The following is a 25,834-nucleotide window of genomic DNA, read 5'->3' as shown; positions in this document are numbered from 1 at the left end:
AGAAGGAACCGGGCTCCCGTGGGCACCTTTCTCCTTTGAAGGGTGTTTCAAGCTGCGGCATCTTTGCCGGGTTGCTGCTGCTGGGCGTCATTTCAGCGTTTAGGGTTTGACAGGCCTTGGGCTTTGCCATCTGCTACTTAACGCAAAACAATTACGCAGTTTATTCATCCAAATTACAGAATTCTATTCTGCAAAGATGCCTATACTTGAGTACAAATGCAAAGCGTGTGCTAATCACAGGAGAATGCACGCAGCGATCCGGCCCCAGAGGTCTGCTCCTGCTCTTGCCACCCCTGCGCCCGAGCTCCACTCCTGCGGCTCCGTGGCCGCGGGCAATGCCTGCAACCTCAAGACTCCGCATGTTCAGCCACCCCTGTCCTTGCAGAAGACCCCCGCAGTGTCCAACAGGATCTGAGGAGGTACGTCAAGATGCAGATCAGGTACTGCCACCCAACTGAGGAAGAGACGAGTTCCATCCTGCGAAAGCATCAGCACCGAGGCACGATTAGAGAACAAGACTGATGCCAATCTTCTGTTCTGGTCCTGGTCCAGCCATGCATCCAAACACGGTGACGTGACTCTGAGAGCCTTGACAGCATCCTGAGGTCAGGCCTGACCCTTCCCACTGAGATCAAACATCGACTTTCAGCTCTGAAATTCCTCGACCGAGCACACTTGAAGTTCCTCCCGCTTGTTCTTTAGATGATTTACGAGTGCTCTGGGAAATTTAGGTGTGAACTCTTCACACCATAAAGGCTTTTAAAAGAAAACAGTACTTAGAAGAAATCCTTGCAGAAAAGCAGTCTCTGTAAATTGAAGTCACCAACTGCACGTTAGGGAAAGTCAAAACCCAACAGCTGAAGAACATGTTTTGTTCAGAGGAAATTACACACGTGGGGTCATTTGCACTCAGTACCTGTCACCTTGGCACGCAGCGCTGTACCTCAGAATAGAAAAAGCCCTAAAAATGGGTCAAGCAAATCACAGGACATTTTTACCCTGCAGACATGTTGGCTTGAGAACACTGCAGCTTCCTAACGGGAGGAAGCACAGTCCAGCAGAAGGGCCCTGGAGTGGAGCTACACGCAGGGCCACCGGCTCAGCCCTGGGCTTGGCCACCCAGCAGGAGACCACACCAGAACTGTATAGCCCCTTTCTCAATTTACAAAGTAGGGGATGTGTATATTTGCTCTTTTGAGACCCACTGGTAGAGAGCTTTTACACCGCTCCCGGGTACCATAGTGATTTGCATCCTCATTTCCCATCTTCCGTTTTCTTTTGCAAAAAAAAATAAATTAGAGCAAGCAGAAGAAAATAAGAGTTTAAGTGATAATGCTCAGGCAAATACCAAGAGAACTGGTCATTTGTCCTGCTTTGAAAGAGTATTAATCACACACAGCAACTGAGCTATGTACCAACAGGACACCAATATTAATCTTGGTAGGATGAGGATATGTAATACACATTTGAACGAGTAATTAAAAACCTCTCTGGCTGCAGCAGAACACAATGTAGTTTAGCATACAAGAGCATCTAACTATGTCCTAGCAAAGAGAATCTCTTTCTCTAAAATATTTAAATGAATAAATATTAATCTCATCATTGAAAATTCAGCAGAGTGAGAAGATTTTAGAGGGATATTTTTGTGTTAAGGGAACAGGCATTTGGGATTAACTACCTACCTGAATTCCACAAGTCTGACATTAAATTGCACCCATATAGCACTTCATGTAAGTGTCATATGTGACTCCATCACATAAGTAATAACTAAACGCAAAATAATTTTGGAGTGATCTACAGCTGTAGATAAGGAGCTTCTCCTCATCAGGCATGCAGCCCTTCGCTGCAAGTAGCAAGCTGGAGAGAGATCTAAAGATTTCCACTTCACATGGAAATATTATCCACGAATAATTCATTTTTTCCCCACTGGTCACGTTGTGCTGGAAGTGGCTGTCACACGCGGCGAGGGGCAAAGCTGAGCTCCTGGGCTTATCTTTTCCAGGAGGAAGGAAGCGTGCAAGGAGCATCCTTTGGTGGGTTTGAGCGTGCCCAGGATCAGACAGGCACGGGGATGCCGGCGGCACAGATGTGGGAAAAACACCCAGAGAGGGAAAACACACTGCAGGGAGACCAGCATGGAGGATTTTCTATACTTCGAGGCAGAAGCAGGGCACACAGCCAAACAGGGGCAGATCCAGCATCACTGCCACCTTAGAGGTAGCTGTAGCCTTTGGGGGGATGGACAGCACTGAGGGGATGAACCTTCCAGGCTGACAGTGAATTCATTAGCATCCCCGTTTCTCCCAGAAAGCTGCTCAAAGCAAAGGCATCCCATGGAAAAGAGCATCAGACAGGCTGCTGAAACACATACGGAGCACCTACTGCCTTTCTCCACCTCCTACCTCAGGTGCAATGTAGTCTGGAGTGCCGCAGAAGGTCTTGGTAGTCACCCCGTCCCAGATGTTCTCCTTGCACATGCCGAAATCCGCAATCTTTATGTGCCCCTCGCTATCCAGCATCACGTTGTCCAGCTTGAGGTCTCTACAAAGGGAAAGCAAAACAATGACACGAAAGACCACACGTGAAGCCACCCAGCAAAGACACAAGTTTCCCGGCTCCACACACTCTCCAGCGAGCGAGCTCTGGCTTCCTCTCACACCCGGGCTCTTTGTAGGATAATGTTTGGGGAAACGAGTAAAAATAAAGCAGAGATCTGTCAGTATGAAGTGTTTATTTTACTTTTAACCCACAGGAACACCATGCTGGGCAAATCTCTTTTAACTGTACAACGGAAAACTCTCTCATCTAGCAGGGAGAAGGGTTTAATAGATATTTTTTTTCATTCCTATGAAAATCAAGTGAAAAATCAAAGCTCACCAGCAATGAAGAAGTACCTACTCAGCAGAAGCCCCTGCATCACCTATGCCATGCTCCCCCCCTGAAAATACAAATCAGCCGTGTTTTTCTCTGATCTGCGTCTGCAGAATATCTGGTAGTTATACCCATCCCTGCAGGAGCTTTGCTCTTTAGAGCAAATTGAGGAGACAGTTTCAGCCGTAGAGCGCCCGGTCCAACTCCCAGCCCTGACCAGTCTCTCCAGAGGTGGGTGCTCCAGCCTGAAGGACAGTTTTGTAGCAAACACTCGGTATTTCGGGTGTGAACTATACATTGCCAGCCACGGAATTACCACACAGTTCTGCGATTCTGTGCCATCCCTGGCTTCTGCTCTCCACAGGAAAGCATTACTCAGAGCTCTCCATTTCAATATCGGGGCACACCTGCGATATTTCCCTTGCCCAAGGGTGACATTAGGTGACAAGGCAGGTGACAGCGCGGCACACCGGCGCAGGCACAAGCCGTGCCCTGCCTGCCCGTCGGCTCTACCCAGCTGCACACCTCACCTGCAGGTGAAGAGCAAAGGCACACGACACAGCCCAGAGCTGGCGCGAAGGGTACACCGCGTCTGTGCGACCCTCTTCTTAGAGATGCCCGGTTGAAACACCCCACTGGGAACAGCCTGCTCAGCAGAGCCGCGGGGCTGCACGGTGCGTGAGGCTTAACTTTGTTAAGTAAGAGCCCGATAAAAGGAATGGCATAATTTGCTGGTTTTTAGGACTGTTTTTTCCAATTACAGTGACAGTGCTTTGAACCCTGACGGGCCAAAGGCAGAGGGACATGAGCCTGGATTTGGATTCGGAGGAAGGAAGGAAGGAAGGAAGAACGGGCACTGGGGACCGGCAGACCTAGAATCTCTCTGTAGCGGCTGATGGCAAAAAACATCCCTCACGTCAGGTTTGCTCCACTTCTTTCATCTTCGGAACAGTCTTCAGCATCTCATAACTTCAGTAGCACAGCTGGCATTTCTCTTTGCAAAGCAGTTAATGGTATCTGACACTCATTAGGATGCTCTGCTCTACCTTGGGCTCTGGGAATACTTCCGAGCAGGGAAAAGAGCAGCGGTACACTAATTTCAGTGCTTAAGCAGCAGCCTCCGAGCCCGGTCCGGCACCCAGCAGTAACCTAGCTAACTCCGGATGCTGCAATCGTATCGCGAATGGAAAAGAAGTTTTGCTGTCTGAACCAGAAGTGACAGACTTGCACTGAAGAGCTCAGAATAAGCCATTCATAAGCACTTACTCTAGTGTTAATGGTAAGAAAATAGTGCCCTGCAGCAAAACACGTGGCTCAGAATCGGTCCATGCTGCCAGCGACCATTAGTGTCGTACGGCGAGAAATGCATTAAACAGAGGGAAGAGAAGAACCAAAGCTGCCTTCCTATAAAACGCAGACAAAGACAAGAACCTTCTCAAAAACCAGCGACACCACGAGGCTCCCAGCACCGTTTCGGGTGTGCGTACCGACAGGCAGCTGCCAGAGCCCGTCTGTGGCACCAGCAGGGAGGAGAGCCCTGTGGCCGGTGGCTGCTGTGCAGCGTGGGGCTGCGAGCCCTGCCGAGCATCGCGGTCGGTACATCGCTCTGGCTGTGGCTGGAGTCCTCTAGGGAAGAGAGGAAGGAGGAACTTGCTCACCTACCGATAAATGATGCCTTTGCTCTGCAAGAAGAAGAGGCCGATGGCTATTTCTGCCGCGTAGAATCTGAAATGAAAGATTTAAAGGGAAGGCCGATAATTAAACGAGAGGAATCAAAATGAAAACCTTTCAAATCCAATCGCACTAAATGAAACGCGTTGGGCGTACATGACCAAAGGATAAAGACAGCCACAACATAAAAATACCAGACAAGTATCACACGAGCATGACACAACCCGCCCTCCGCTTGCATCGGGTAGGGATGCGATCAGGTTGCTGTGGGCTAGCAGGGGGCTGTCACTTCTCGTTACACAAATTCTCATTAAGCGTGAGCTGGGATCTATGGCTGTTCGTTACTGTGTGCCGGCAACGCGGCTTGAAAAGTTATCTGTCATCTCAGGGAGGCCGAGGAGATAACATGCGCTGCCACCGCTTTCTTTAAAGAACATTCTGGGTCTCCGAGGGCTCTGCCAAAGTGCAAAAACATCAGTTCAAACCCACCTGGGCTCTGCCCACTGTTAGTGGGTTTTATTTAAGCATATGAAGGCCTTCACGAACACATTCTTCTCTGCCCAGATTGAAGGGAGCAGGAGCCAAAAGCCACCAGTTAACACTTGCGTTGGCAACCCCAGTAGAGGAGCCAAAGACCCAACATCCCTCTCACGTCCTGGGGACAGGCATGGGGCAGAACAGAGACACGCTGGCAGCACAGTGGCTGGGAGCTCACCAGCAGCTGCCAGTGTCTCCCAGGAAGGCTCCAAACCTCCCTGCCTGGTGCTTTTATGACGGTCAATAATTTACCTATCAACAAGGCTGTCCTTCCTTTCCCCTCCCTTTCTGCCCAGTACTGGCACCACTAAAGCCTGTGGATTGGACTATATTTCCAGCTATATGACAAAGGGACATCAAATACCTACCCTGAAGGTGCCAAACTAGGGCTACTGAACTTACACAGCGTGTGGCTCTTTAAACCTGCCAACCTGCTGGATCTGGTACATTAAGTCCCCACCGTTCACGTATTCCATCACAAAATACAAGCGATCCTAAAGAAAAAAAAAGCAAACAATTAGCATCAGAATTATTAGAGCGGGGAATCTGCAGGGGTCAGTAAAAAGGACTACAGCGACTGACAGCTCCAGTCTGTATTTTTCATGGCAATACGATTATCATCACTGCCCTCCCCAAGGGTGCAGGTGGAGCTTGTGTTCATACGGAGTCCATCAGACAGAGCTACTAATTCCTTTGCAACGCTCTGGACTTAAGCTCTGCACCTTTGCAGATAGATCCGAAGGAGAAGGCACGTGGAGGGAAAAAAAGAGGGTTTTCACTTCCCTTAATAAATTTGCTCTCATTCTTCACTGAGCCCATTTCGCAGGGTGTTTGATCCGACAGCTCCTTGCTGGTATTTCCCCAGGCACTGCACGGCTTCAATTAAGAGATACACAAGGGAGGTGCGCAGTTCCTGTGGGGACCAGCCTCTGCTCGCAGGCAGTGACCAGTATGATTTGGCCAAGCACCGGGAGAGACGAGTGACATTCCCAGCTCACAAGTCTCACCCTGTCCCCGGGAGCAGCCCGCGGCGGTGCCGGGGATGCACATCCCTGCAGGGGACCCAACAGCCCCTGGTCAAGCTGGGGAGGCAGGAGCAGGCTGCATCCCCTCTCCTCGCTCCTCCCAGCCTGGTCTGAGGGTGCACTTAATGTTTGCACGTGGTTAATTAATTAAGAAGTTGTTAAAAGCAGAGCAAACAGGTCCATCAGGGACCTTGAATCAATTAAAACACTGCTAGTAGGTGCATCACAGCCACCTATAAGCACACACTGACTTTGCCTCTAATGTGTAAATCGTGCTTTACTTTCACTAATTAAGACTCTCCGGATTAAAGCCCCCCTCCTCTTCCACAGTGTGGCGGCCACACAGGTGTGGACCTGAGAAATTCCCATGTAAGCTCCGGGAGCGATGCGTTTTTCTCCGGACCAGGCTGTCCGCAGGGAGAGCCGAGCAGCGCGCGGGGGCAGGCGGGGGCTCGCACTCGACCGCGGGGAGCTGGCGAGGGGCCCCCGGGCCTCTAAACACAGCCAGACGTTTGAGAAAGCGTGGGCCACGACCAGCCCCGAGGAGAGCAGCAAGGCAAGAAACAAGACCCGCGTGTTCCCACAAAGCTCAGAACTTCCGATTAATAAAACAAAACCAGCTGGATCTTATCCCGCCGTGTCTCGAACGGAGCTCTAGAACGAGCCCTGCAAGTCCTGGGAGACTTACGATTTGGGCAAGCAGGAGTTCCACACCAGCGACCCCCTTACCCTGGGGAATCCGTGCCCTTGAAATGTCACTTCCCTCTCATGTTTCACAGCTCTTTTTTTTCAATGGGAAATGGCTGTGAAGAAAATCGTGCAAGACTGCCCAATGCACCAACCTAAACCGTTGCAGGACTTTTCTTGGGCAGGGAGAAGCAATGGCTCCGGACCACCGGAGTGCACGCAGGAGCGGGACACAGATGACCGTCTGAGCGGGTCTTCCCTGCCAGCAGACATCCATGCTCCCACCGGCACGCGTGTCAGTTATGGATGAGAACAGCAAAGCGCCGTGTGACACCAGACCTGAGTCACCTTTCTTACTTCAAGCACTTTTCTACAGCCTTCGAAAAGCAGTCGTGGGGCCCCGACGCACGGGAGCCCGAAGACATCCCCAGCCCTCGACCATGAAGGGAAAGACACAAAGGCTGCAGTGCCGCGAGAGCTTCAGGTTCGCAGTACTACATAATAATTCACACTATTTCCCATTCTTCGTTTCCTCCTTAAATAAACCTTGCCCTGCTTTTAACACAGCAAGGACCAGGAGTCCAGAGGATATGCAAATGTCAGCATTACCATCAAAAGGGCTATGGAGCAACTTGGGCAGTCAGCTCCTCCAGCCCGGGCACAGCACTGCCTGGCGATGCCCAGCGCACCCTGACAGCAAAGCAGCCTCAAAGGTAATTAAATACCTTTAAAAGGTATTTAAAGGGGCAATCATGCTATGTAAAATGTGGCACTGATGGCATAGAAGGGAGATTTCAGCTTATCAGATGACTGGGAATTTCAGAGCATGCCCCTCTGTAAATGAGTGCCTCTGCCAAGGCGTCAATCCAGTCCAGCAGTAATGCCCGGGGCAGGCAAAGTCACCTTCAGCAGCCACTGTCACACTAGTCATCCTGTGACAGTAACTAGAAAGCAAAGCAATATTGTGCTCATTCGCAGCTGTTTCCTAAATATATCGATCAACTTCAAGAAGGAAGAATATTAAAAAGATGGTCTCTTGAAACAGCCAGCTGAGCTCTAAAAGCAGGATTTGAGCTTTCCTCATTTGGGTGGAGAAGAGAATGCTGCTGCTTCAGAGAAAAAAATGTCATGAATAAAGCAGCAGATGGCTGGCCAGCCTACAGGCTGGAAGAGAGGGATGGATACGGAAAGCCGTCCTGGCTCTTGTCTATGGCAGAAAAGGAGGGGGTCTGTCCAAGTCTGGAGCATCCAAACTCACTGAGCGACAGCAAGTTCCAGATATGTAAATACCCCCCGCAGAGACTTGCGTGGAGCTGGTAAAACATGCGCTTGGGTGGCCGAGGCACAACTCCCAGGGCTCCCTCCAATGCCTGCCGCCTTCTAATTAATCACTCGTTTGGTCCATCTCCTGCCTGACTCCTCACTGTGAACCAGAGTCAAAGCCAGGACAACAGCCGAGTTCCCCATCCACCCGATATTTATCATTTCTCAGTGTCGCTGCTGCGGCTGTGCCCTTTGCTGCTGAGCCCCAGAGGGAAGGGAGGTCGTCAGCGAAGGTGTTGCTCACCCGGGGACACCCGGGGACACCTGAGGACACCCAGCTCACTCCCCGCTCCCGGGAGCCCAGGCTCTCACCAGGATCTTTTTTGGGTAGAGCACCCCAAGATCCCTCAGCTGGACCAGCATGGGGCTTCTTGTCCTTCAGACCCACGCAGAAGCTCTCTCATTGCTCATCTTCACTTATGCTTTAAAAGGCAGATTTTGGGCTTTTCTCTCTCCCACGAGTCGCTGAATTAACAGTCCCGGCCGAGAAGTGTGCTCCGGACTGTGCTCCCACAAATCAAAGTGCTTTGTGGCAGCATTTGATAATACACCCTGCTATACATTTTGATTACATTACAAATACGATTACTATTAAGCTACTATAGGTCTGCCAGGAATAATCCTGCGCTGACTCACTTCAGATGCCAGAGAGATGCTGTGTGAAATAGCTTCTCCTGCCACATTTTGATTACTATGCTGCAAAGCCGGTCCGCAGGCTTTAAATACACTGAATGTGTTTGGTAAATGAAATTTCTGGGATAATATTAAAATGTAATCCTCCTGGATAGCATTGTCATCGTTCTAAAGGACTCTGCTGATTCCCTCTCCCTGCTCCTGCTGACACGTGCCCGGACGTTTTCATTCACAGCTTGCTCGATGGTTGGGCAGAGATTGCTTTAAAGGTCCCCTGTCTCCTTCCCCACTCCCCCTCCCCGCTTCTGATTTGTACAAACTCAATCGCATGTCTCTTTCAAACTGAATTTCCTGCGGTTTTTATTAGGTTTCACCCTCTACTCAGGTTTTCGACCGCGAGAATGAATCCTGAGAAAAAGCGCAGCACTTTTTGCTATCGAATCATAACGGACATCACGAGCTGGGGGGGGGGATGGGGGGGCACCTGAGGGGCTGGGAAATCACGTCTAACGCCATCGACAGCTCCCCGGTGAAAAAGTCTCAGGGGTGCAGCTATTGTACATCACCGCCTCCGGTTTAACACACACACGTTTTGTTCGTGAAGGCGCTGTTGCAAGCAAATTAGACAAGTTGCGAGGTTGCCAAGGCAGAAAATACATGGCTGCTTTTGCAAGTGTAGTGATGTATATCCAGAAAAGAAAAACAGGAACAAAAGCAAAAGCATGTTTTAGAGAAGCTAAAATACGTGACCGGGGCAGAGGTTCCTACAGCTCTTTCCACACAGCTCCCGGGCGCCCTGCAGCTGCCCAGAAGGGCTCTGGTCCTGGAAAACCGTGACACTGGGTCTCTAGAAGAGCGTTTCTGCCCACAAACTCACCACTGAAGCCAAGTGACTAAAATCCAGTTTGCAAAGTGTCAGACTCCCCCAGCTCAATGCTCAGGGTCCCGCAGGGTCCCCACTCCTCTCTGCCCTCTGCCCAGGGACAGGCTGCGGCACCGGCACTTACCATCGTCTGAAAGCAGGAGTGGAGCTGGGTCAGGAACGGAGGCTTCCCGGAGAGAGCCAGGACGCGTTTTTCAACCATCGTGCACTCTACATCATCATCTTGGATAACGACGTCCTTCTTTAAGATCTTAACGGCGTAGAGCTCGTCTGTGCCCTTCCTCTCCGCCAGCATCACCTGCACACGGGAGAGGACACATGCAGGATAAAGCAAAACGTGGATCTGTGATGCTTCTAGGTTGCCGCAGCCAACAGTTAAAAATAATGGCTTGTTTATTGCCCCGCAGCTCCCTTTATAACCCTGAAAAGAGACGTGGGTGCCAAACAACGCAGAGAGCTACCTGTGGTATTTCCAAAAGTATTTAGGAACCCTAAAGTCTAACAAGTCATGTATCTACTTCCTCGCCACCCGATCACCTCAAGGAACCCAGTCGGAGGGGTTTGCCGACGTCTGAGCCGCAGGTCACCCTTCATCACCCAAGGTGGGCCTCGGTTCGGCACCCTCAGGGTGCAAGCAGCATGGGGGGATGGCGTCAAGAGGTTGAACACAGAGTCCATCAAATTATGAAGCAGAAAAGAGTCAGTATGCAGCCAATAGTAAGAAAAAATCAGCAAGATTTTTCTCTGCCTCGCACACCCCCTCCACAACGTGCACTGTGATCAAAACCCAGTTACGTGCGGGTCCACCACCCAGCCAAAGCCCCTCTCATCCAGAAGAATCCATCCAACCTCTCATTCTAAACCACTTTCACCCATTTGCCAGTTTGTTTATTACAAGAAGTGGGATGCACTGCTTCTGCTGGTGCAAACTTCCCTCATTAATCCCGTCAGCCCCAGTGAAGATCCCCAGGCCCATCCACCACGCTCCATCAGCGTAAGCTGCTCCTCGGGCTGCCAGCAAAATGAACGGGCTTTGAAACCACACTTTGCTTCCCATTTTCCCTCCGCGCACTCTCTCATCACGTTAGACTCGAGCGCTCAGTGGAAATGAATTGCTTTCCATTTGAAAGAGTCTGCAGAAATCCTCCAGTCGCGTCAGGAATGGGACTTGGGATGTTTTGAAAATAAATTACGAGAAGTCAACATCAATAGGGTGGCACTGAAATGCACTTCAGACTGTAGCAGACTGGCAGGGGAAACGTGAGCGCGGTCTCACAGATGACTTTTGAGACACTCAGGAGAGTGGAATTAACCCTCTTGCCAGCCCCAGGCAGGTGACACAGGGCTGGAGCTGCCCCGCCGAGCCCCGAGCCTCCCCGGGGAGCTGGAGGGGGACAGAGCCCGTCCCGGGGCAGAGCAGCTCTCCTGGGGTCTGGGGAGGGGGCAGCAGTCTGCCAGCCCTGGGGCGGCAAGGCAGGGGACATGGCCAGAGGACTGGGGACAAGGCAGAGGACACAGCGTGAGGACTGAAGATAAGGCAGGGGACACGGCCCGAAGACTGGGGACAAAGCCCAAGGACAGGGGACACAGCTGGAGGACTGAGGACAAGGCAGGGGATATAGCTTGAGGAATGGGGACAAGGCAGGGGACACAGCCTGAGGATGGGGACACAGCCCAAGGACAAGGCAAGGGACATGGCTGGAGGACTGGGGACAAGGCAGGGGACACAGCCTGAGGATGGGGACACAGCCCAAGGACAAGTTAGAGGACACAGCTTGAGGACTGAGGATAAGGCAGGGGACACAGCCCAAAGACTGGGGACAAAGCCCAAGGAGAGGGGACAAGGCAGGGGACACAGCCAGAGGACTGAGGACAAGGCAGAGGACACAGCCTGAGGACAAGGGACACAGCCCAAGGACAAGGCAAAGGACACGGCTGGAGGGCTGGGGACAAGGCAGGGGACACAGCCTGGGGACAAGGGACACAGCCCGCGTACAAGGCAGCGGACGCAGCTGGAGGACTGGGGACAAGGCAGGGGACACAGCCTGGGGACAAGGGACACAGCCCGCGTACAAGGCAGCGGACGCAGCTGGAGGACTGGGGACAAGGCAGGGGACACAGCCTGGGGACAAGGGACACAGCCCGCGTACAAGGCAGCGGACGCAGCTGGAGGACTGGGGACAAGGCAGGGGACACAGCCCGAGGACCAAGGTCTTCGGTGCCCACCCACTTGTTGGAGTGACAATCGCAGCGCGACGGGGAAGAGCGCTTTCCGAGAGCGCGTGGCTCTGGCTGGTTGCAGGCGCTTGGCCGTGGCCCCGCAGAGGCTGGCTGTCCTTGCCACGCTGCTTGTCAGGATTAGCCGGGAGAGGCACCGGGGCTCCTCCGCGCCAAGTGCTTTGGAGAAGCCACTGACATTTACATTTTCATCAGCGGGGCCGGGGCTGCAGCAGCCACACGCCGCGCTGCTCCGTCGGCAGGGTAAGAAGCGCACCGCCAGCGTGTCAGCGACTTCAGTCGCCCATTTATTTACTCGCTGATGTTTGAAGAAAGCTGAGAACCCGGAGCAGCTCGGCGTGCCGCCGTGAGGCAGCCCAGCAAGGCACGGGAACTGGGACCAGATTTGTGCTTCATCCTTCCCTTCTTGCCAGCTCCCTGGGCTCTCTCGGCACCGAATCGACGAGCTCAGCTCGCAGGAGCGCCCGTGGGCACGGAGAGCCCGGTGCCCTGTCTGCAGCCGTGGGACAGGGTGGCACTTCTGCCCTCCCTTGAGGTTCTGCACAAACCGAACCAGTTCAGCTCACTGCCTCCGTTTGTCTGCGCCGTTTTCACACGAGTTAAGATTTACAAGTCACCGTGCCTGGGGGACTAAAAAATGGGGCTGCTTTTTAAGCGATGAAAGCAGACGGGCTTCAGCGGTTCAAAACTGGTGGGAAAGAGAAGCGACCGCTCTGAGAACACAGTTTGTGGGAAGATGAAGCCTGTTACCTGGGAGCAAGTGGTTTATATGCAGTATCGATTACATACAGACATACCTTGCTGTCCGTAACCCTTTCAGAGAAAAGGTAACTAAACCAGGGAATCTCTGAGCCTGGCATCTGCTACTGCCCCGAAGGGACCGTGCCAGGGAGGGGGTGGCAGAAGGAACCCCCTTCGGAGGCAGAGAGATGGCTCAGAAAGCATCCTGGTGCTCCTCCAGACGTTTTGCAGGGGGGAGAGCGCTACTGGTGGAGCGTGTGTGGGGACAAACACCCCGGGAGACTTCTCTTGGGGTACACACAGATCAAATGTATAAGTAAAACCAGCTGCTGGCGAACTGGGTTCGGCTGTATTAAATGACACCACAGGGGAGCTGAACTCTGCCGAGGCGATGGGAGCCTGTCCTGCATGGGAAGAAACCCCAGAGAGAGCGGTGGGCACCACCAAGATGTCAGTGGGTGATTCCCACCCGGTCGGGGATGTGGCTGCCACCACCCCAGCGTGCTCGGGCTCCGCAGCGCAGTGGGAGGCAGAGGTTGGCTGGTGTACACATTAAATGCAAAAAACCGCTCTAGGGCATAGATGGACTGTAAATGTTTCATGCCGTAGCTTCCCAATGACACGGCAATCCCGAGCATCAGCTGAGCCAACCAGCTCTGCTTTACTGAAACGTAAAAGGCAAAAGGACTTTGCAGCTGCCTAAAAAATCAGCTGCGCTACACCCTCAGCGAAGGGACCGCGCGCGTGTCTGGGTGAGCGCAGAGGGATGCTGCCACGTTACTCTCTCTCTTTCTCACATCTGGGCTGGCAGAGCGAGCAGCTCCAGAAGTGCACATCGAGACTAATGCCTTTCAGGATGCTGTAATCACTCTGAATTTGCATACGCAGAAGAGACTGCAGGCTCTGGTCTACGGCCAATTGAGAAAATACTTTCGGCACCCCGAGCGACAGGCACGAAGCCTGCAGGAGCACTAGCAGACGGTCTATCCCCCGAGCAGCAGACAGGGCTGCTCGCAGCCCGGGTGAGGGTTCATGAGATCCTCTCCGATGCCATCTCCCTCCGACCCTGCCCGCAGCAGCTCGGCGGTGCGGTGCCGGCGTCACAGCTTGCAGTGCGGAGCCGCAGCCCATCCAACTGCGCAGAGGAGCCGGTGCTCTCGGCGTGCGAGGGGCTGGCACGGAGCGGGCTCTCCGGCATGCTGGCATCGCAGTTCCTATGGTGACTGCAGCACGGGTATGGCTGAAATCTCAGGAGAAGGACGAGCAGGCTTCAGCAGCGGCCGATAATGACAAAGAAAAAAAACTGGGAGCCATCACACCGTAAATACAAAAAGATTCAGCCAAGCGCAGTGAGGTAACACCCCGAGCAGGGCTACGCACAAGATGCACGTTGGTGACGGAGGGCATAGGCACCCAAACCTCACACCACGTGCCCGGGGGCTACAGCGCAACTCTGCAAGCCTGAGACTGAGCCCCTGCTCGAGCGCGCCAACTACCAGCCCTTCTGCCATGGTTCATACCAAGAGAGGAGAGGAAAGCATTTTCCAGCTTGAAGATTATCATAGGACTTGAAAACTGTCCCCCGTTGCACCCCAATCCATAACTGCAGAGGCAAAAGAATCAGCCCCACTCAGAAAAACACCATAAAACCCCCAGAAAAGATTGACAGCTTGACAGCGTGACAGATTGATTAGCCGCAAAAAGATGAGCAAGCCACAGAATTTAACTTTCCTCTATTTATATTACAGCAAAGCAAACCCAGGGTGGGCTGTGCCAAGCGCTGCCCTCCTCAGTCAGGAACACCTCCCTTCCCCTTGCCAGCCCAGCGGAGGACTGCCACCAGTTACAGCTCCCAGGGGCTCCCACGGACCCCACAGCCGGGGCGGACAGCCCAAGCAGACCTGAGACCACCAAGGAGCACCGAGGATCACCCCGCGTCCTGGGGCTGAACCCGCTGAGCTGGGACCACACGCACCCGAGCCCCTGTCCCTGAGCTATTTTCCAAACCAGAGCTATTTTCCATCCCCTAAACCCTGACGCCTGGCTCTGTGGGGACCTCCATCTGGCAGCTCGCTCTCTGAAAAGCAGACCGCTTTTTTTTTTTTTTAATTTTTTTTTTTATTTTTATTTTTTTAGCGCAGAAAATGCTGATATTTAACTTGATTTATTCCTGTAATATACAGTAGTCGTTTGGGAATGCTCCAGCATAACTGGAGATATTCTGCTGCTGGATGTAGAGAAAGCAAGTTTATTAAACTCCATCAAGGCCAACACATAGGTACACCTGACCCTGGACAGCCGTAGTGGAGAGAGAAAAATAGTAAGCAGTAAATCTGAGCTATTGATGCCAACGGGTTAATAAGCTTATTCCTGAGACAAAGACTCACTAAAACAGCGTGATTACACCCAAAGAGCTCTCACAGCCTGCCTCAACCGAAGCAGCAGGGGCTGAGAGGAGGGAGGCTGGCAGCACACAGCCGAGCACGGGAGCAGGCGGTGCCAGCCCTGGAGAAGGATGCTGAGGATGCCGCTGCCACGGACACGACTGGCTGCTCGGCACACCGAGGGCAGGGAACCCGCTGTGCACCTCTGCCCGGCTCCTTCCTTTCCTTTGGGTCCAGAGGAGAGCCACGAAGATGATCCGAGGGCTGGAGCACCTCTGCTATGAGGATGGGCTGAGAGAGTTGGGGTTGTTCAGCCTGGAGAAGAGAAGGCTCCGGGGAGACCTTATAGCCCCTTCCAGTGCCTAAAGGGGCTACAGGAGAGCTGGGAAGGGACTCTTTATCAGGGAATGTAGTGATAGGACAAGGAGTAATGTTTTTAAACTAGAAGAGAGGAGATTTAGACTGAAGAGTAGGAAGAAATTTTTTACCATGAGGGTGGTGAGACACTGGCCCAGGTTGCCCAGAGAAGCTGTGGCTGCCCCATCCCTGGAGGTGTTCACGGTCAGGCTGGATGGGTCTCTGAGCAACCTGATCTAGCTGAACGTGTCCCTGCTCATGGCAGGGGAGTTGGACTAGATGGCCTTTAAAGGTCCCTTCCAACCCAAACCTTTCTGTGATTCTATGAAACATCTGGCACCTCCGTGTACACGCACAACACGCAGGTAGCAAAGCGTCCTCCGCAGCGAGACCCTGCAGCCGGGCACCCTCCGCCGTGCCACCTCGGTGTCCCCGGGCAGCGGGACGGCGGGGTGGCAGGAGGGGAGCCGCGGGGGAGCGCTCCCCATCGAGGCGCAGGCACACGTGAGGGTGAGGCTGCATCTAACCGTAGAAACCAACGTGCTGTTTTAATAAGCACTAATTAGCATATTTATAACATTCTGTTCCAGGGAACAGTTTCTGTCACACATTCCCTTATATAAGCCATGATGCCGACTGAAGAGTTTGCTAATGTTTCTCAAATTAAAAGAAAGAAGGGGAGGGGGGGGGGACGACGACCACAACTACAGAATTTCCAGATGCCAGGCACAGACTTTAAAAGGGACTGGGTGCTGGGAGGGAGAGGAAAGGGGGCAAAAGCAATGCAGAAATGGGTATATATATATGGTACTGAGCGAGAGCAGCATGGGCACAACGCACAGGGCTTTCCTGCTCCCCCAGGCTGCCAACCTGCAGCAAAGATGCGAAAGGCAGAGAAACGGCAGCCTCCTCCCCGGCAGCATCGCTGGCAGGGGAACTGCAGGCTGACGCTCTGGATGCTGGGGACCATCAGGAACTCCCCGTTCTCCTCCTGTCACAGACGCTTCGGTGAATCTCTAAGCTCTCCACTTCCAGAAAGGGAGCAAACACCCATCGAGAGAGGCTGGGACCTCCCAGAACTCAAACGCCAGCAGCAAAAGGCTGTGGGAAGGAACGGGTACCAGCTGTGAAAGGCGGGTTTGCCCCTTGTGCTCAGCAGTCGATGGGTGAGCATCGCCCTCCTGCTATTCTCTCCTTGCCTCCGCTGCCTGCCCCAGAGCCGTGCCCAAAGGCAGAGCAATATTCCCTGCAATTAAGGCAATTCACTCATCAGAGGAGCCTCGGGCCACCCGTCACACCAGCAAACACTGCACCAGTGCAGAGCAGCAGCAGCCCACTTTCCTGCCTGCTCCGGGCTGCGAAGCCCCAGCAGCCACCCGAGGACTGGAATTTCTAATGGAAATCATGACAAAGTTGGCAAGACCCCAAGAATAATGAAGGCTCCAAGTCACATAATTACTAGAAGAATGAAATTCTGTTACCACTTATAACCGGTCTGGAAAGTTAATTAAAATGTTCACGTATATTTGTAATTATTAGAGAAAAAAATATTTAAATAAAGAAGAGTTTAAAGACACAGCACACGCCCTGCTTCCCACAAGACAGCATCTGATTTTTGTGATCTGATCAGACATCTCAGATCTTCATCGCTGTCACACAGCAGTCACACAGTCCAGAAAGGAGCCAACAAACTGGGCTCCCATTACTGTGACACCAGTGCTCCCAGGCAGAACAAGGACAGATCACACTGGAGCAGCCACACAGCCACAGCTCAGAAACACTACAAACACGTGTTAAATACAGAAAGTGCAAAGGCGTATGTTGTACCACACCTTCCCAAAGCTTCCTTTTCCCAGCACCATCAGGAAATTGAAATCCGAAAGTTTCATCCGATCTCTGCTCCCGTTGTTGTCGAATTTAGAAATGGCATTTGTTGTCTTCTCATCCGCAGCCTTGGACCCTGTTCCAATCTTGGCTCTCTGCAAAGACGGAGATGGGACAGGGAGAAAAGAGAAAAAAAATACTGAAAACAGTGTGGAGAAAGGTCATTATAAAACCAGCCAGTGCTCCTGAAATCCCACGTTAATCAGCTCTTTTCCAGGTCAAACCCTACCCTGAGCTATGGGAACCTTTTCCATAAGCGTGACAGGGACAGCACCAAGAAGGGCAGTGGAGACATTAGCAGCCCCAACACATTGTGCTCTTTGACTGGTTCCCAGTTAATTTCTGCAACAGTAACTGGGAACTGCATCTGCCCATTACCCCATTACCCCTCTCCCCGCAGCCGCTGTGCCCGGGGAGCTACCCCGTAACACGCTCTAGTTCATCTGATGCATAAAACAGAGGCTTAAATAAGCTTTTTCTTCTCAGAGCTGACTTCTGTCTCTCACCTCAACAGAAAAGGACAGGTGAATATAAATATACATTAAGGTAAAATACAGGACTTTTATCCAGCTCCACCTCCCTTACTATCTGATATTGAAGAGCATCGCACTCCCGCACCAGTTCAGGCTGAACGTAGGAAGCTACAAATCCATTTTGGACAAACCAGAATAGAAAGCACTCCTCCCGCATCCCCAAGCAATCGCGCAAGCTGCGGCGATCACAATTGCTTATTAAGGAGCCTCACAAACCCCCCACATTTTTAAACACAAAATCTCATCAGTGGCTGGGCACCTCCTCATTGGTCCAGGGGCTATCTCATTTGCTGAACCAGTTTGTAAAAGCTATCTCGCAATTTATTCGGTTTTAATTTTTAGAAATATGCGACAGTGTAAGGCTTGCACTGAGCTCAGTCTAGCATGAAATTCCATTAACCCGATTCCAGCAGTTCAATTTGGCTGCTGCTCGCAGCTCCTCCAGATAGGAGCCTCACAAGTAATCTCCAAGCCGCCGCTGCTGCTGCTAATTGGTTCTTGCAAGGTTCTCCGTGCTGTAAAATCCTCCATTCAAGGTCACCCGCAGCACCTACAAACATCTGAACAACTCCTGCGCTGAAAACTAAAGGAATGGTCTCCAGGATTTACAAACACCGTTAATTGCTAACGCAGCTCTGCCCCGAGGAGGTGGCTGAAATCATCCAACAGCCACCGGTACCTGCCACTGCTGCGAGCGGAGCCGAAGGCAGCGGGCTTGCTCTCCCGTGGGGAGAAGCACATACATTGAAAAGGAATGAAAGTCACCTCTCCCGAGATACAAGGGGTTTTCCTCACTGTAATCTTTGGACTTTTGCAACCTCCCCCAAAGAAGGGGATACCTTGAGCGTTTTACTTCAAACCAGCCCAGGTGACAAACAGCAGAGTCCTTGCTGGTTTGATGCCACGAGGAGTTCCACCTGACACGTTGTGGTACACCGAGGGTGAAATGATGACCGCACCGTGTGGTTCAGCGTGGCAATCTCCAAAATCTTACCCAAGTGAAAAATATCATCGTGTCTTGTCAGAAGAGCGCACAGCCTTGGGCACTCAACACTTCACCCTTCGCCGTTCGTGATGCCAAAGCCTTTAGCTCTGGCACCGACCAAAAGCTGCTCGTTGAACTTGGCCAAAGAGGGATCTAAACGTGGGCAATGGAACAAGAGCAGCCTCCGCGCCTCCACGAAGCCAACCCTGTGTTGTGTAACTTTGCCTTCAGCAACACTCATCCCATTGTATTTCAAAGCCATCTCCAAAAGAAACGTGTACTTATCAGCAGGCAAAATAGTCATATTCTGTGAAAGCTTCCGAAATACTCTATCACAGCTGAAAAAACAATCTTGTCAGATCAGATTTGACACTAAATTAACCTCTGTGAAAACAAGCTGTAATAGAATTCAAGGGCAGTATTATGCTTCCATTAAATGACACCCAAAAGCACACCTCTGCGTTTCAGAGGAGCCCGTATTCCTTCTCCCGCAGACTGCAGCCCAGCAGCACCGGGCTCGGCCACGGGACTCACCAAGACGGTGACCAAAGCAGGAGAAGGCTTTTCGTCCTGAGCAGAGCGGAAAAGAGCAACACAAAGAGGGGGAAAGAAGAGGATTTTCATTTGCTTCATCCCAGCGAACCAGCCCGCTTCGGGCACAGCATCACCAGCAGCGTCGGCAGACGCCCAGACGAGCACCCAGCACCCAAACGTGAGAGCGACTTCAGGTCCCTGCTGCTGCTCCCCAGACGGTGTTTGCAGAGAGCTGCTTCAATCACAGTCGGTCTTGCACTTGCTGCTGAATTTGCAGCACGGCGGTAAATTACAGGAGGCAAGACGAGGACATAAACACAACGCGACCTCCCTGATAAAACAGGTTCAGCACGTAGCTTGGCCGAGAGAAGGAAGGGTCTTTCCAGAAAAGAGCCCAAAAGAAGAGTTGGGGAGATGTACGGATCATCACTTCCAAGTGAAGTGTCACGTTTTTGCTGTTGAGTGTCTCTAATGTCTATCTCTAAGTGAGCACAAAAGTCCTTTAACCTGTTTTTAATACACTCCTGATGCTCACACAATCTCAAGACCTCTTCAAGGTTTACAACTGAAGCGTGCCAAATATTGCTCACAAATATTTTTTTTTTAAAAAAAAAAGCACTTGACCTTCGTTATCCAACTCCATTTGTCATCGTTAATTTACTACATCTGAATTTATGCAATAGCAGCTGACGTTCACATCTATCAAGCTGTCCCAGCAAGTGGCTGATAAAGACCGAGCGGAATTGGCAGGCGCTGTAGCGCAAGGCTTCACGCTGGGCTTTTGTCTCAGGACGCTTTCTTGTCGAGCCCAGGACGTGCCCGCTGCAGACAGGAGGCTGCGGGATGCGCAGCAGCAGGACCTCGGCCAAGAACGGCACCGCAGGCTGCCAGAAAGGGGCACGGCTCCAGCCGGCAGCTCTGCGAGCATCCGTACGTCTTCTGCCTGGTCCAGGCTGACACCTCCGTCCCTCCAGCCGGGCGCTTTTGCAAGGCTAAGGCCGCTCAACATACAAAACCTGTCATACGCGTCTCAACTTTGTCCTATTGATCGGCGCTGCCCAGGAACGGGCAGGATCAAGAGGCACTAATGCAGATCGATTGGAGGATTCTTTTTAGTCCTTATCGTTTGAAATGCCGTGACAGCACCCTGGCTGCTGCACCGCAACCCGGCTCCAGCGCACTCCTCGCCCCTCGGGACACCAGCATGAGCCATCGCTCCGCCGGTCAGGGACTTCTTTCATTGGAAACACCAACTCGCTCAAGAAGGAGGATGCAAGAGGGGAAGACGCAGCAAGGTGAAGGCACAGACGTAGTGTGGCAGAGTGAAATGACACCTCTGGCCAATGTATTTCCTGATCTGTAGACAACTCATCGTCTGACTTCCAACACACATAATGTTTTAACACCACTGGAACATCACGAAATGCAACAAAAGCGGGTAGTTTGCTCTTTACAGAGCTGACAACCATTGGTTGTATGCTAACTGTTGTATTAGAACTGTCTTTTTGTGTGTGGGGGGGATATTCAGGAAAGTTACATATAAATGAGATAAGTGTGAGGCTAGAAAAAAAAGGAGAAAAAGGAACGAACTCTCCAGTGCTGTGCTACAATTATGGAGTTCACGCTGACAACCATACGGGCAACTGTTTTATTTTATGTATGGCTCATTACATATAAGTCTCCAGATGTACTACGCTCATTCTTAGGGTTCCGGGAAAACTTTAGCTATACTGAAAAATGGCAAAGACCTATGAATTCAGTAATGCCTGGATCAATCATTTCGCAATATCTTCCCCGGTTTATTGAGTAGTAAATAGACATCTTTCTCCTTGAAGCGTCCTGGGCAGCTGGACCCAAGCATCACTGAAATCTCGCAGAGCCTGGCAGGGTAATCTCACCTCCGTGCGGATCCTTAGCGCCGCCAGTGCAAAGCCCCGATGCTCTCGGACACTGACAGCAGCTTCCCTGGGCCAGCTCCTCCGGGAAGCCCGGGTACAATACGGCTCTGCAGAGCCTTTCTGGCTCCCTGAAATCCCATATCCACAATCACTCAGAAAAGCCCATCGCTTTTATATCCTCTGCTTTTCACAGGCACCAACAGCGCTTTCCCCAAGGGAGTATTCTATACTTCCATCTGCACGGGCCAGAGCTGGCAGCAACACCGAGCCCTGCTCTCCCACCCTCCCTGCACGCCTCGGGCATTGACCCGGACAGCATCGATCTGCATTCAAAAAGCAGGAACATGCAACTACTCCTGATACGCCAGATTATGAGGGCCGAGTCTGCACCGAGACGCCGGCCGTGGGCAGGGATGCCCGCTCGGCCGCACACCCCGCTGCTCCCTTCGAGCTCTCTGGCCGGTGCTGCTGGCTTTCCCACAAAGTTACGAGCTCGCTTCAGACAAGGCATTGTCACTCATCCGACCTTTGCTGTCACTTGGCCTCATCAATTAGCCCATAGTCCACTCTTGGTTCATCACATTACCCTGCTATCTGGGCTGAGAGAGCAGTGCTACACACCACGGGAAGGATGGATTACCCACACTATTGAAAATTAAATCACCGGCTCGTACACACTGCCCAAATGTTCCAGGCTTACACCTCCAGCAGCCCCAGCAGCATCGGTAACACAAAGTGCCGTCGGGGATCACTGATACCCCGCGCTCAGCATCACCCTCTTAAAAGCCCAGCCCAGTCTCAGCGCACAAGGCAGCGTACAAAAGCTGCCACGACATTTCATGGCTAAGAAAGGGTTTCTTTCTGAGATTAGCTCCAAATCCAATTATATTAATATCTTAATTTATCTTAGTTAATTATATTAATTCATAATCAGCAGCATGACAGAAAAAAACAGACGAACAAATCCTATTATATGGCACCTCAGAGCACGGGTAGAACTGCTGTACCAACACACGTGCACGTGCTGACAGCGGGAGCGCGGACACATCAGGTCATCCTGGGACATCCAGGATCTTCATCCCTCTTTAATTAGAATATAATGTTGGAAGTATATTAACTGGACTATTTCCTCTTCTAGCTACGCTATACTCATTTTGACAAACTCCGTTTTTTGGCAAAATACTGATTTTGAATTATATAATCCTACCAGAAAGACAGACGTCACCTGAAACAATGCAAATGAAAGGGGGATGTTTGCTACGCTGCTTTCTTTACAGTAAGAAGAAACGACTTAGAAATGATGGGATTTCAGACTCCGTCCTACCCGCAGGTAGCAGAGACACAGAACCAAGCAGGCTCTTAGTGGAGCACAAGGCACCAAGCAAACATTACACAGAACTCGGCATTGTGCAATATTCTCTGCTGTGTTTCCAATCTGACGTAAGTGCCAAAGAATCATTTTCATATCTCTCATCTCCTCATCCACCAGAAACAGATGTTCCCTTTCCCAGCTAATCCCCTGCCTGCTTCTGCCCCACACACAGTCAGACACTCACGTGCACTGGGACGTTACTGCACTTTCAAATGAGAAGAGAGTATTCCAGAAGGGTGAGATGGATGGCTCGTTCCACGTGCTCCAATTAAAAACCATCCTGTCAATCCCATCAGAAGATTGCATGTGGATGAGCCTTACGCTTCCAGCTCCTGCTGTATCTGAGTCCTTTGGCCTTAACTTGCTCTTCTGCAAACCTCTGCAAACATCTACTTTGGCTCATCTGTCCCAGTTCCCCACCATTCCTTGGACCAGTGCGCAGTTGCTCCTGGCGCCTCGTCTGCCCCATGCTGGAGGAGTCGTGCAGCTGCGGCGATCCATGGAGTGACCAGATCCCTGCTCAAAACCCCTGCAGTCTCTCCGCTCTCCCCTGCCCTGGAAGCACCAGCCTGGCGTGGTGACACGACCCAGCGCTGCACCAGCGAGGCACGAACCGCTTGTGGATGCATCAGTTTCCCATTCCCATATGGTTCTCATTAATTATTTAACACAGCCAAACCATTGCTGGAAAGCTTCAAAACTTCAGAATGACGATTTTTTTGCTAAATTTAACTGAGGAACTTACCTTCTGGAAACGCCGCTCAAAGCTCGTGTCCTGGGGAGCCCCGGGAAGGACCAGCCAAGGGCACGGGTCCCCAGGAGTGGGTGCAAAGCGGGGAGAGGGAGGAGCGATGGGCTGTACACTGCTCTGCGCTGCCCTTACTGCCAGGGAAAGCCCCTTGCCGAGGGCACGGCAGGCAGGCAGCAAGGAAAACCCCCGAGTTCCCAAGAAAAATCAATTCACCTCAAATTTCTGCCTCAGTTCCTCGTTTCCTTCTTCTCCCTCAGGAGGCACCGGGACGTTGAAATACTCCCCCTCCTCCTGGCTCAGCAGCTTAAACCTGGAAGGACACAGGGAGAACGTGAGGTCAGGATGGCAGGCAGGACCGCGGGCAAGCAGGACCTCACCTCCCGCCCCGAGCACAGCTCTGCCTCTGCTGCACTGGCGTCCAGGTGACCCTTCCCCAAGGTTAGAAGATCCCCCTGAACCTCACAGCCCCAAACTGCGCCACTCAGCAAGCTCCCAGCCATGCACCCAGGGTTGTTTCTGGGGTCCCTTGCTGTCCTGGGGACACCAGCCACCGCAGCCCGGGACGAACATCCACTACCTGCTGTGGTGGCCAACACAAAGCACTGATGTCTCTTCCAAAACACAAGCCTGACCCAAAAACCCACAGGCAAAGCACGTCTCTCTCATGACACCCCTGTGTGGGCAAGCTCCTTCCCCATCAGCTGCCCCAGGCGCCAAGACAGGCCGGGCTCCACGGCGAGAGCACGCGGTGCCTGCGGGTGCTGGGCTGGCACCGACAACCCTGAGCACAAAGCCAAGATGCTCACCAAATAAAATTAAAAAAAAAAAAAAAAAGGAGAAAAGTTTAAGCAACAATCATCAGAAATCATGGAAGCGTCATTCAGATCTGAAGCATTTCGCACAGCCGCGGGCAAAGCCCCGGCTCCATCGGCGAACCCTCCCGGCAGCCGGAGGACGGTTATCAGTTGGCTGTTATCTACAGAGGCTGCAGCGAACGAACAAAGCGCTATTTGCATAATATAGGGACAGACTCTTCCTTTCAGCTTGTTTCCTCCATTAACTGCAGTTGTTTAGATATGAAATATACATCAGAGCTCCTTCTAGAGTTTATTCCAGCCAAATGCTGTGACAAGGAAAATTACTTAGATCTCCACTTACATGATTTTTAAAAGGCTGGGAAAACGAGCAGACTTTGGGCTGCGTCAGGAGCCGGCGGTGCACCAGCCCCAGCCGACACACACGCATCCTTACAGGTGACTGGAAATTTGGGGGGAAGTGACAGTTTTCTCCTGGGTTTTGCCAGAAGAAAAGCCGGGTCTCAATTGGGCTCTGGTTTGCGGCAAGCGATGCTCGCAGGCTGAGCCCTGCCGCACGCCACCCACGCCGTAGCATGGCCAAACTCTGCCCGCAGCCCCACCATGGCGGGGGGATTTCCTGGGGGCACGGCACACGCCACGCGACCCAGCGCCCTGCAGGCAGGTTAGCCCGTCCGCTAATTCCTCCTCCTCTCCGTTCTCTGCTTTAAACGAGCCCCGTACAGCTTCCACGGTGGAAAAGGCAGAGTCCGGGGTGTTGGTTCAGCTCGCAGAATACAAATTAATAGCGTGCCGGTTGTGGTTTCCAAAAGACATATAATATCTATTTTCAATTATTACACTTCACATGGAAAGGTAACACAGCTCTCAGGCATCAGTGGTTGGGGGGAAAAAAAAAAAAAAAAGGGAAATAAGGCAGCATGTGTCCTGCTGGGGGAGATAAAATGGAAATGAAGGACCCATTCAGTGTGGGTGTTACAGACCCACTGCGTTCATCTTTCGTATGGTAACGAGCGATGGTAATTACACGCTTTGGTAGCGTTCCTCTTTTTACTGAGCAGTGCCCCTCAGCACCGTTTCGGTTAGTCCGCGTGCTACAAAGCGGCTGCCCCCGCCACAAACCACAATTCAAAGCATGTCCCCCCTCAGCCCTTTGCCCGCTCGCAGCCTGGCTCTCCCCCACGCCTGACAGAGCCGTGTTGCCTCCCCAGTACAGAAACTAAGGGAAGCCAACCAGAAAACACTGGAAAATGCTTGCTCAGCAAACGCTTCCTCCCGAAGCCTACGTAGCGAGAGCCCGCAGGGAGCACCAGACCTCCTGGCCACCAACCCCGTGTCCGTGGGAGGGAACCTGCCCTCGCGCAGCCCTGCAAGGGGCTGGAGGACACAGAGGAGGTGACGCAAAGCCAGCCCGTGCAGGGCACTCAGACGCTGTCCTGGCACCTCTGGGTGCCCACCGCAGCACCGGCGATTCTCACCAGTCTGAGAGGTGGAGCGGCACCTTACACGGGAGCCAAAACGCCTGGTGGTCCTTGAACAGGGGGATGCCGGTAAAGTATAACAGGCTGCCATGTCTTCCACAGTGTACAAAAAGATCAGGACTGCTTTTTGCCCATAGTATTTTTAAAACAATCGCAACTCTTACCATCCGTCGACTCCCGACTTCTGCAGCTCAGAAATCCCGAAGGACAAGGAGCCCATGAAATCATTCC

General features: G+C 52.2%; 1 protein-coding gene across 1 annotated transcript in view; it reads right to left on the bottom strand.

Annotated features, from left to right (window-relative positions):
• PRKCB (protein kinase C, beta) overlaps positions 1–25,834 on the bottom strand; it is an 87,850-nt gene that overhangs the window by 24,455 nt on the left and 37,561 nt on the right. Inside the window, 7 exon segments of the mRNA XM_009895134.1 lie at positions 2,403–2,541; positions 4,534–4,596; positions 5,482–5,573; positions 9,755–9,928; positions 17,183–17,329; positions 23,521–23,617; positions 25,768–25,834. The exon segment at positions 25,768–25,834 is cut by the window's right edge and continues 27 nt beyond it. Coding sequence (XP_009893436.1) covers positions 2,403–2,541; positions 4,534–4,596; positions 5,482–5,573; positions 9,755–9,928; positions 17,183–17,329; positions 23,521–23,617; positions 25,768–25,834 — 779 coding nt within the window.

The sequence above is a fragment of the Charadrius vociferus genome, unplaced genomic scaffold, assembly GCF_000708025.1.
Source record: "Charadrius vociferus isolate BGI_N301 unplaced genomic scaffold, ASM70802v2 scaffold600, whole genome shotgun sequence".
Taxonomy (NCBI): Eukaryota; Metazoa; Chordata; class Aves; order Charadriiformes; family Charadriidae; genus Charadrius; species Charadrius vociferus.
The sequence above is the reverse complement of the archived record's forward strand: the minus strand, read 5'-3'. Positions and strand labels throughout refer to the sequence as shown.